This window comes from Pantherophis guttatus, chromosome 1 (assembly GCF_059756535.1).
Source record: "Pantherophis guttatus breed Tessera chromosome 1, ASM5975653v1, whole genome shotgun sequence".
Classification (NCBI taxonomy): Eukaryota; Metazoa; Chordata; class Lepidosauria; order Squamata; family Colubridae; genus Pantherophis; species Pantherophis guttatus.
Genome location: NC_142063.1, coordinates 294,333,574 through 294,346,138, shown reverse-complemented (window position 1 = coordinate 294,346,138; position 12,565 = coordinate 294,333,574). Strand labels below are relative to the sequence as shown.

Genomic DNA, 12,565 nt, shown 5'->3' with positions numbered 1-12,565 from the left:
CAATTGAGTATTCTCTTCCGGCTTGTCCCAAGATGGCGGCGGTCGGCTGAGCTCCGCGAGGAGATGGAGAGGTCGCTGGTGTCAGGGGTCTTTGGGAGCCGCTTTAACAATCTCCGGCTCCAGTCCCAATGAGGGGAATGCCCACCCTGCCTGCTGAGGGCTTTTTCGCCCTCCGGAATATCAGGGCAGGGCGGGACGCGCTGTTTGAAGCCGCCGCGGGAGATGGGGCGGCGGCCTGCTAAAAACAGCTGTTTCCGGCTTGTCAGTGCCGGGAGGAGTGGAAGCCGGAGCGTTTCGGCGGCGGGCGGCGTTACTATGCGGCGGCGGCTTGGAGGTGCCCTTCATCCCCTCGCCCCTCACGGATCTCTGGGACGCTCTCCGGACATTTTTCGGGGGTCCTGGAGGTGCCATGGGGAGCCCAGGGTGCCGGTTACGAGCCGGCCGTGGCGGTGGTGGCGGCGGCGCCGGCGCCGGCGGAAGGCAATGGCAGCCACGGATCATCCAGCTGTGGAAAGAACTTGTAGCAGGTGGATGGGGGAATACGGACAGCCTTGCCTTGCCCTCAGGATTACCATCTGCTCTTTTTTGAGCCTTGACCCCTGTTATCCGGGGTTTGTTTGTCATCAGAGCTGAGACTGGGGATTTGGGGAGTTTTGGGACAGGAGAGGCGGGAGGCTGACCAGGGCTCTATTGGTCGCCTCGGGTGGCTTTCTCTCCCCCCCTTCTTCCCTCAGGTATGTGTGGGTGTTGGCCTTTGATGGCCACCCACCCTGGACTTGGACTGGGTTTTTTGTCTGCTATCCCTACTTTCGCCCCAGAGAAGAACTTGTGCCTGTGGGATTATCAACATTGTTTCTAATAACTTTACAAATTGCTGGCTTCTTGTGCGACCCCAAACTGGAGGAAAACTGGGCAAAATGGTGTGCAGGTGCTGAGGGGGCTGTTTGTCATCCGCCAGATGAAAGGATGGACTATTGTGACTTTATTGTCGGTGTCATCTGCCCCAGTCACTGTGAGAGGGTGACTGGGATAATTATCCTCCAGATGTGGGGGGATGTCACTGGCCCCTTTCACTGTCATGAGAGGGCAGTGAACCAGCTCCTGATATGAAGATCTACTTTGACCCAGTATTATTGGACGATCTGGTGAAGCCCTGACCAATTGACTCTCCATCTCTGTTTTTGTTCGATGTTTACGGCTGCTGACCTGCTTGCGCTGCGAGACTCCCCCCTCTCGCAGGTTTGGCCCTCCTCACTATCGAGGGCCTACCTTGATGACGGATTTTGGAATCCCGAGAGGTGGCATGCAGCGAGGAGGGGGTTGTGGGGTTTTTTAGGGAAATTTTTAGATAAGGTTTTAAAGGTTTCTGGGAGGGGGGTGGGTTCGGTGGGTTTGGGGGAGAACCTGTCGGGGAGGAGGCCAGAGCCGGCTGAAGAGCACGGCACTAGAGATGCGGGAACCGGGGTCAAGGTGGGGGTTAGAGCTTGTGTTATGGATGGTCATTACATCAGTACTGTGGGTGGGAGGGGCAGATATGGCGGGAGCAGGGGGCCACATCAGGTTGTGGGAGTACGCGCCCGCTGGCTCCAAGCGGTGGCGCGCTCCGGCCTCCAATGCTCCTCTCATTCCCCAGGTTGCACAGACCCTCAGGCCCTGGGCCTTCGGCTGATGCTGTGCAACGCCCGGTCCGTGGTAAATAAAGCCCCCCTCATTTGTGATCTTGTTCAGGAGGGGGGAGCGGACCTGGCGGGTATTACGGAGACCTGGTTGGGCCAGGAGGGGGGGTTCCCCTCGTTGAGATGTGCCCACCCGGTTTCCGTGCATTCCATCAGCCGAGGACACAGGGGAGGGGCGGGGGGGTGGCGGTTGTCATTAGAGAAGGTCTTGGTCTGAGGGAGGTCACTGTTCCTCAGACGGCTGGTTGTGAGTCCCTCCTTGTGAAGTGGGGTCATGGGGTGCAGATGGGTGTGCTGGTTACGTACCTGGCTCCCTGCCACGTGACGGCAGCCCTGCCCGAGCTGCTCAACGTTATAGCCGCGGTGGCGGTTGACACCCCCAGGCTTATGGTCATGGGGGATTTTAACCTGCCATCCGTCGGTGAGGCGTCTGAGGTGGCTCGGGAGTTCATGGCTTCCATGACGGCCATGGACCTGACCCAGTTAGTTCATGGCCCTACTCACACAGGGGGAAACACGCTAGACCTGGTTTTTGTCTCTGGTCAGTGGTTGAGTGATCTTGAGATAGGGGATATAGTGATCGAGCCCTTGTCATGGTCAGATCACTCCCTCCTTCGCTTTGACCTTCGAACCACCGCACCCCGCCGCAGGGAGGCGGAACCACTGAGGTGGTACCGCCCCAGGCGCCTGATGGATCCTGATAGGTTCCAGACGGAGCTTGGGCCATTTCCTGAGGCTCTGGCACATGGCTCGACTGAGGAGCTGGTGGCCGCCTGGGATAGGGCGGCCGCTGGAGCTTTGGATCGGGTCGTGCCTTTGCGGCCTCTGACCCGGCGTCGATCTCGCCTGGCTCCTTGGTTCACCGAGGAGCTGAGGGAGATGAAGCACCGGAAAAGACGCCTGGAGAGTGGTTGGAGGGCCAGCCATTCTGAATCTGACCGAACACTGGTAAGGTCTCATATTAGGACCTACCTGGTGGCGATAAAAGTGGCGAAGTATAACTATTTTGCCACTCTTATTGCGTCATCAGATAATTGCCCGGCTGCCCTGTTTAGGGTGACCCGCTCCCTGCTCCACCAGGAAGCGCGGGAGGACCCCTTGGAGGGTAGAGCCGAGGATTTTGTACAGTATCTGTATGACAAAATCGCTCAGATTCGGGAACATCTGGACTCTGACTGGGTAGATTCAGCGGGGAGGACAGAGGCAGGTCTTGTGAGTATTATCTGGGAAGAGTTTGATTCTGTGACGCCCGAAGACGTGGACAGGATACTGGGCAGACTGAGCGCAGCCACATGTTTACTGGACCCGTGTCCCTCCTGGTTGGTGCTGGCCTCTCGGGAGGTTACACGAGGCTGGCTCCAGGGGATTATAAATGCTTCCTTGAGTAAGGGTGTCTTCCCTGCCGCCTTGAAAGAGGCGGTGGTGAGGCTTCTCCTCAAGAAACCTTCCCTGGAGCCGGCAGTGTTGGCAAATTATCGTCCAGTCTCCAACCTTCGCTTCATTGCGAAGGTTGTTGAGAGTGTGGTAGCGCGACAGCTCCCCCAGTACCTGGATGAATCGTCGTATCTGGATCCGTTCCAGTCGGGCTTCAGGCCTGGGTACAGCACGGAAACGGCATTGGTCGCGTTGGTTGATGATCTCTGGAGGGCTCGGGACAGGGGTTGTTCCTCTGTCCTGGTCCTATTAGACCTCTCAGCGGCTTTTGATACCATCGACCATGGTATCATGCTGCACCGGCTAGAGGAGTTAGGGGTGGGGGGCACCTTCCTACGGTGGTTCTCCTCCTTTCTCTCTGACCAGTCGCAGTCTGTGTTGACAGGGGGGCAGAGGTCGACCCCGAGGCCCCTTGTATGTGGGGTGCCACAAGGGTCGGTCCTCTCGCCCCTTCTGTTCAACATTTATGTGAAGCCGCTGGGTGAGATCATCCGTGGTTTCGGGGTGAAGTACCACCAGTACGCTGACGATACTCAGCTGTACATCTCCACCCCGGACCACCCCAATGATGCCCTTGAAGTGATGTCCCGGTGCCTGGAGGCCGTGCGGATCTGGATGGGGAGAAACAGACTCAGGCTCAACCCATCCAAGACCGAGTGGCTGTGGTTTCCGACATCCCGATATAGTCAGTTGGCGCCATCACTGACTATTGGGGGCGAGTCATTGCCCCCCACGGAGAGGGCTCGCAACTTGGGTGTCCTCCTGGACTCACGGCTGTCTTTAGAAGAGCATATGACGGCCGTGGCCAGGGGGACTTTTTATCAGGTCCGCCTGATTCGCCAGTTGCGTCCCTTTCTGGATCGGGACTCGTTAAATATGGTCACTCATGCTCTTGTCACTTCCCGCTTGGACTACTGCAATGCTCTCTACATGGGGCTCCCCTTGAGAAGCACCCGGAGGCTCCAGCTGGTCCAGAATGCGGCCGCGCGGGTGGTTATGGGAGCGACGTGGTGCTCCCATGTGACCCCCCTCCTGCACGAGCTGCACTGGCTCCCGGTGGTCTTCCGGGTGCGCTTCAAGGTTTTGGTTACCACCTTTAGAGCGCTCCATGGCATCGGACCGGGGTATCTACGAGACCGCCTTCTGCTACCAATAGCCTCTCACCGACCAGTACGCTCCCATAGAGAGGGGCTCCTCAGGGTGCCGTCGGCCAAACAGTGTCGACTGGCGGCCCCCAGGGGGAGAGCCTTCTCTGTGGGGGCACCTACCATCTGGAACGAGCTCCCCCCAGAGATACGGAAGATCCCGGACCTGTGCACGTTTCGCCGTGCTCTCAAAACTTTTCTATTTCAGCAAGCTGGCCTGGCCTAACTCCCCTCTTTTAAATTCTTAAATTTTAAATTTTTTAATTCATGATTTTATAAATTGGGTGTTTTAATCTGTGTTTCGGCCAAAATATTTAATAATTTTAAGGGATTTTTAATATTTGTATTGTCTGTATTTTATCTTGGCTGTTCACCGCCCTGAGTCCTTCGGGAGTAGGGCGGTATAGAAATTTGATTAATAAATAAATAAAATAAATAAATTGCATGTTGCTCTAGTTAAATGAGAAGGTCAGTTTCTGTTAAATTGAGAACTCCATTGTCTCCCTAGAGAGCCAAAAATTGCTAGAAGAAATTATACAGTTGAATTGTATCAAAATTACTGGATTTGATTAGCTACTTAGAAACATATAATAATACACTAATTTCATTTAGCTACTGAGAAATGTAATAGTCTTAAACTTACTAATGTTTTGAACAGGTTTAATGATTTACTGGTGTTTCAGAGACAAAGCAAAATACCACCCCATCTTGATGAATATCCTGACTTTCATGCCAGTTATCAAGGACATCCTAGCTGTTTTTGGCTTCCAGGTTTCTTTTTTCCACATGGTACATAATTTTGTTATTTATTTTATTCCTAGACATTTATCCATTATCTATTTTAATTTTTTAAAATTTGTGCTTCACATGCTTGAAATAGTTTGTAGTGCTGTAGCGTTTATATTATTTTATATTTTATAGTCCTTGCCTAGCGACCATTCATTCAATATCTGTTCAAAGTTACAACAATGCTGAATAAGGAGACGTACAACAAGTCCTTGAAGTTGCAGCTGCTGCAACGTCCCTGCAGCCATGTGATCACGATTTGGATACTTGACAACTGACAAGCAATTACAATGGTCATAGAATTCCACAATAATGTGATCATCATTTGTAACTGTAACTGGTGGCTTTGGACAAGTAAAGTCAGTGGGAAGTTGGCAGGAAGTCACAAGTTGTCTTCACATGACATCATTATTGCTGGAACTGTCATCATAAGTTGGCATGGTGACATGATTTTTCACTTTTTTTGCTTAGTAAAGCAGTTGTCAGTTTCAGTTATGATCATCAACTGAAGTCTACTTGTATTTCATTAAATTATAAAGAATGTCTATACTCTAGATAGTCTAGAGCAGGGCTGTCAAATTCCCAGCCCACGGGCTGGATACATCATGCACTGGCCATACCCATGTCCATTTTAGCGAAGGGGGGAAAAGTCCCAATATGTCATGTGATGCCACCATGATGACGTGAGTTTGACATCCCTGGTCTAGAGAATCCATAGAAGATTTTCCAGGTAAAATACGATAAATATATTGTTTTCAAGTGTATTAAGTGTGCTTAGAGGTTTATAAATTATGTCCTATGATAGATATGTAGAGTTAGGATTTACCTCTGACACTCATGTGATATAAACTGGGTTACAATATGATATAACCTGAATAATGCTATTACTGCTTCCCTTTTTCCATATTTTTTTTGATCTCTCTCTCTCTCCCTCTTCAGTTTTTCTTGTCCACATAATTCCTGCAGATGTGTTTTGAGTGGGATGGATGTCATTACAGATGAGGGAAATCTTGTATTACTTTGTAATTCTCTATATTAATAATTTGATGACTAAATAAGAAACTATATTTTGTTTATTTATATTTCATATTTCTTAACTGCCCATCTCCCTTGTATGGAAGTATATCAAATAACAAATGCATTCATTCTTTGCAAAGAATAAAATGATCTTCAAGTAATTTAAGAATAAATTTAATTAACTTCTTAATAGTGGTAAGAAGTAAAGTGCACAATCTGTGTATTTTGTTCTTGAAGGATTTCTTATTGCTGTGTGTCAGAATTATGCTCGGTTGAATAAAGTAACAGTGGATTCGCTTACTTTTACACATAAAGTGCTTCCTTTAACTCACGATGAAGATTTAAGCTTCAATAGAAAGGAAAGCATATTAAACAAAGCTTTTAAGGTAAGAATGGGATTGAAACCAGTTTCTTTATTCTGGTTGACTGTGGAAGATATGGAATATCTTTTGATATGTAGTCAAAATGCAGGCATCCATACGAATATCATGTATGATAGTTGTATATATGCCTAAACTTTGGCTACATATCAAAAGTGTATATAAATGCTACAATTAAAAAACATCAGGGATATATGAAATTATGTACAAAGAAATCAGATAAAGATATTGCAAGGAAAATTATAGGCAGGGAAACTCAGATAGTAAATGGATTTAACATACCATTTCTCTAAAGCAAATCATCATTTTATGAAGTAATGTGGTTTATCTTAAGTGGATTATATGGGCTTTATTTGCTTATTTATTACTGGAATTTATATGGCCACCTACTTAACATACTAATAGGTGCAGCAAGTAAATCCTCAAAATATTTATGTTTTTCCAGGCTGGCTATGCTTTAGGTCTCCTCTTTGCATCACATCATCTGTCCTAACCTAGGAAGCGGGTCTTTTCAGGGGCAGCACCCACCCTTTGGAATGATTCCCTTATTCACAGTCAGAATTGGATTGGTTCCCAACTCTGCCAGTTTATTAATAACCTAGTTTTTCCTTTGGGGATTTGGATCAAGATGTGTTTGATGACCAGAAGATGTGTTTTGTTTTTAATTCTTTTATTGTTAATTCTTTTTATTTTAACTGCCCAGGCTCACTCCAATGAGTTATGGAAGCCATACAAATTGGACAAATAAATAAACAAATTGTTTTTGCAACAAAATAAACAAGCCCGCAAGTATTTTTCCACACAAAAGGGACAGATAGTCCTCAAGCAGCAAAAATCTTCCACTTCTGTGATGATCCGATAGCATGTAATGTTAATATATATCTGTGTCCTTGAATCAGGAAAAGGGAAATGTGTCTATCCTGATTTTTTTGACATCACTGCCATGCAGTGGAGGAGGGGGAGGGGACTGTGAAATATTAAGATAGTGACTGTGACCACGTTCCCTTTTTTGCATCACTGTGCAGATGCCACCAATTTGTAATTCCTGTGCAACGAGCTTAGTCATCTTCACTTTTAGCTCTCTGAAAAAGACTAGTTTTTAATTTTTTTGTTGTTGTTGTTAAATCTTCCATTTGTTTGGAGCAATCCACAACAATGCTGAGTAGAAATACTATCTATCTTTTATTAGGAACATTCTCAGTATGAAACTGGAGTTAAAATTTACGGCTTGTACATAGATGGCGCATGCTGGAATCCCAATACACAGGCATTGGATGAACCTGAACTTCATAGAAGATATTATCCACTACCAGACATCCAATTTTTACCACAAAGTGTGAGTAATATAGTTTCGCTATCTTGGTAGGACATTTTTGTATTTTGATTACTCAGGTTTAAGTAAATGTTACAAGTCACTGCATTGTTATAATGTAGCACATGCTTGAATGCAAATAAATATTTTTTAAACAAGTGGGAATGTTGCTGTTTGGAATTATATTCAGCCAATTGCTTTCTCCTCTAAAATATTTCATTACTGTTTCTTTCTTCCATAATTTCTTCCATTGTTTTCTTTACCTATGGATTCTCAATGACCTAACCAATTATGCTGCTTTGAGCTGTTTTGGAATTTTGCCCCTTTTGTTTTAATTAAAATGACATATTTTGCATAAGTTATTTTCAACCGCATCCTAGGATGTCATAGTTATCTTTATTTTGTAGCACAAAAATATTATCTATATTTGAATTCTGGAATGAAGAGCTGAAATTATCTTTGTGGTTATGGGATGTGGGGGCAAGGTAGAACTTTTTCCAGGTTTCCATGGTGCTTATTATGTTATTCTTTTTTAGCCTGGAACAGAGGTTCTGCAAATACACTCTTATCTTTATTTTTTTCTTATACTCTTAAAGTATTGATTTGATTCAGAAGCTGAAGTATCCTCAGCATCAGTTTTTCTTTTATGTTTTTGCTGATATTTAATCAACATAACAATTATTTTAAGTTATTTTAGAGGTAGACCTATCTTTTTTTTCTAAATTGTAAAATATTCTGGTATCAAGCATCTTGAGCTGTGGTGGCGAAGTGTTTTTATAATGCAGTATTTTTTTTAAAAGGCATTCTTTCTGGGCCCTTACTGGGACTTATAAGATCTCTATGCTGCCAGATCACTCCAGATGGATAGTAACAGCCAGAAACTGGTGTTATAGATGATAATCAGCACCTTGACTTGCTGAGTTTATCCATAACCACTGCATCTCATGGAACAGTGGGGTCACATGGAAATTTGGCACTGCCCATGTCATTTTCCGGACTAGCTATAGCTTCTGAATAGTCTTGAAAGCAGTCCAATGTAGAGTACATTACAGACATCCATTTGTGATATTGTGATATTACTAAGGTGTGAATGACTATTTGATGCCATGCTGTGTTAGGCCTAGTATCAGTAATAATATTTTATACTATTGTTCTGTGTTTTGGAAGAATTATACTTGCTAGAAAGGCTGCTTTTTAAAATATATTTGTGATGGGAGCATCAACTGATTCCAAACAAAGTTCTTGCAAAAACCTTAAGTTTGAACCCCAACAGTCAATGAGCAATATATATTTAAATTGTTCCTTTATTAAAACACATGCTGATCCCAGATGACCACTGTAATTTGCTTCTTTACTGGTCCTTAGGCGTACAATTTATTTAATATGTAGAAACTGAGGTTATTAATATTTTAATTTCATTATTTTTTAGATTACCTTTTGCCCAAGTTACTGTGGTGAAGAAGACCAGCTTTTATACGAATGTCCTTTATACAAGACACCTCAAAGAACAGGAATGCTGTCTTCTATGGGTACATCTTCAAATTTTGTAACTGAAGTTAATCTGCCAAGTCTGGTAACTCCTAGCCACTGGATAATGAGAGGAGTTGCACTGTTATGTCAACTGGATGATTAGGAAATATAAAATATTATTGCCCCTTATTTGAAATGAATATTTCACTGTTTCACTCTAGGATCAGATACAACCTAGTTTTGTTTAATGTTTTAGATTAATTAATAAACTTGTTTCCATGCAATATGTGCAAACTCGATTTATATTATGGTTATGATTTTTTTGCCTTTTTTCCTTTATTTAATCATTATAAATTAAAATGAGTATATGCAGTGATCAAAGATGGCACATGGTAAATTGGCATTTTGTCTTAGAAATTTTTCTAAGAATGTTCTACATCTACAATAGGTTCAATAATCCTTTAAAAATAGAAATGATTGATGGCTGCAGCCCAGTGGATTTGGATAGTGCCTGGAATAATGTAAAATTTAAGCAAGGTTAAAAGCAGGTGACAGATAACTGGTACGCTTCCAAATTAATTCCCTATGCCTACTACTTTAATAAATGAACTGGGCAAGCTGCTAGGAGTAATTTTATAACAGGTCTTGTACATTCTCAAAATTTCATACATTCCTGCTAATCAGAAAAAAAAATAGCATTGCTACCTTAGTACATATAATTTTATACCTCTTCATATTAATATGAGCCAGCAGTGTGCTGCAGCTGCCAAAAAAGCCAACATACTTCTAGGCTGCATAAAGAGGGATAGAATCAAAATCACATGAAGTGTTAATACCACTTTATGCCTTGGTAAGATCACACTTGAGATACTGCATCCAGTTTTGGTCGCCACAATGTAAAAAAGATGTTGAGACTCTAGAAAAAGTGCAAAGAAGAGCAACAACAATGATTAGGGGACTCGAAGCTAAAACATATAAAGAATGGTTGCTGTAACTGGGTCTGTCTAGTCTTATGAAAAGAACTAGGGGGTGACACCATAGCAGTGTTCCAATATCTCAGGGGCTGCCACAAAGAAGAGGGAGTCAGGCTATTTTCCAAAGCATCGAAGGCAGGACAAGAAGCAATGGGTGAAAACTAATCAAGGAGAGAAGTAACCTAGAACTAAGGAGAAATTTCCTGACAATCAATCAGTGGAACAACTTGCATCCAGAAGTTGTAAATGCTCTAACACTGGATGTTTTAAAGAAGCAATTGGATAACCATTTATCTGAAGTGGTGTAGGATTTCCTGCCTAAGCAGGGGGTTGGACTAGAAGACCTCCAAGTTCACTTTCAACACTGTTAGATTCTAAATTCTAATCCTGTTTCAACCTAATCAGCCTCCACTGGCATTTTTAAAACGTGTGGCTTCAGTTTCCAAAGTTCTCAGCAGAGGTCATGCTGGCTATAGATTCTCAATAGTTTTAAGTCTATGGGATTTAATTTTACTTTAGCTAGTGTTATAATTTATAAATCATAGTTTTACCAGTTCCTTGATTGACTATATGCAATCAAGCCAGTACTGTTTCTTAGCAAAAACATAAGATTTTATTCATGTCAATTATGTCCCTAATCTTTCAGGTTTCCCAAAGCACTATCACCACTGTAACTGAGTCTATCTACCTTGCTGCTCTTTTTTCCTTCCACCTTTCCCAGCATTAAAGCCTTCTCCAGAGAGTTAGATCTTCATATAATGTATCCCGAGTAGGCTAATTTGAACCTGGCCACTTGTACTTGAGTGAGAAATGTGGGTTGATTTGATATCCATTGATTTGTTCTGAGTTGTCCATTGGATTCTCAGGAGTCTTCTCCAACACCAAGAGAAGAATGTCATCGCTTTTCAAGTGATTCTAGGTAATCATCCCTTAAATTATGTACCCACACCAGCTGATTTTTCTCTCTCTTAATTCTGTGCGCTTGCAGTAACAGGATAATTGTATTGGTCCCAGGTGAGATATTGAGAAAAGCAAAACAACATTCCCATTCTAATGTCTTGGTCTGGCATGGCTTATTTTTGGTAACTCATTATAGCCCCTGCCAAGCAGAAAATGTTCTAAATGCTTACAAAAAGGAATCTAAAATTTCCTTCTGTCTAGTTTTCCCTGGCATTATAGACACCATTCATGACTTTGTGAATACTAGATATCTGCCACTTTCCGTTATTACCATCGTAACAATTTTCTGTAAGTAGATCCATCCTATTTTTTCCCTTTCTCTGTTGCTATTTGCAAAAATCCTTTTTCACACCTTTTAGCTTCTCTTGTAAACAGGTATCTTTTGAAGAAGGAATGCAGTATTACAACTTCAGGAATGTTAAGGGAGATTCATTATGCAATGAACCCTTTTGACACTGAGCATTCAGCCAGTACTTTTTATCACATTCAATTCTCACAACGGGGATCTTCTGAGATGGGAGAGTTAACACTGTAGGGATGGCAGAAATCGGTTTTGCTGGGGATTGGTTTAAACAATTATTGTTGGACATAAGGCTATGCATGCAACCTTGTCTCTTATATTGCTCAAATTAACACAACTGAGATTTACTATCAATGAAGAATTGTGGCTCCCTCACTCCATCACATCTTTGAGATTTTCCAGTTTTTTGTTTTAGATTTCAAAGCCAAATTGAGAAACTCAGAAATTCCTATTGAATACACAGACTGCACATCCAAGATATGATACCCATCTTCCTTCTTATTGACTTAAATTTTCTAGGAAAGACTATTACAATTTTAGCAGGCATGTTTTTCTCCCTTATTAAGCAGTATTACTTAAAAATAGTAATTTGAAATAATTTGTAAGTTATGTTCAATTTCTCAATAGAGAAATTCTGAACGGGAAAAAGGAAACATAATTTTTATTACAGAAATCATGCCATTTTCTTAGAACTGACTGATTTGCTGCTTACAAAGTTATTTCTGCTCATTGTGATAACTTAAATCCTAACAACTTAGCTATCTCTACAATGTATGGCTACAAGAGAAATTTATTTTTATTTGTCAAACATGTATAAGATAACAGATATAAGTATAAACATGATTACGAATACAGAATAAGGATACGAATAAATGGGGACAGTAGGACAGGGACAGTAGGAACGTTGGTGCAGTTATGCACGCCCCTTACAGACCTCTTAGGAATGGGGTGAGGTTAACGGTAGACAGTCTAAAGTTAAAGTTTTGGGGGTTTAGGGAAGTAACCACAGAGTCAGGTAGTGCATTCCAGGCATTGACCACTTTGTTGCTGAAGTCATATTTTCTGCAATCGAGTTTGGATCTATTGTGTGCTCGTGTATTATTGCGGTTG

General features: G+C 43.1%; 1 protein-coding gene across 9 annotated transcripts in view; it reads left to right on the top strand.

The window, feature by feature from the left end:
- Window positions 1–9,504, top strand: part of DNAH14 (dynein axonemal heavy chain 14) — a 225,867-nt gene extending 216,363 nt beyond the window's left edge. For 5 of the 9 annotated variants that reach the window (XR_015731514.1, XR_015731512.1, XM_087883153.1 and 2 more), the window contains 4 exons: window positions 4,914–5,044; window positions 6,296–6,444; window positions 7,628–7,774; window positions 9,180–9,504. Coding sequence is in view for 3 of the 9 variants with exons in the window: in XM_087883153.1 (XP_087739279.1) it covers window positions 4,914–5,044; window positions 6,296–6,444; window positions 7,628–7,774; window positions 9,180–9,383 (631 nt within the window). In the remaining 6 variants the exon portion in view is untranslated. The remainder of the gene's footprint in view (window positions 1–4,913; window positions 5,045–6,295; window positions 6,445–7,627; window positions 7,775–9,179) is intronic. The other 4 variants (XR_015731515.1, XR_015731511.1, XR_015731513.1 and 1 more) reach the window with 1 other exon arrangement.
- The last annotated feature ends 3,061 nt before the right edge of the window (window positions 9,505–12,565 follow it).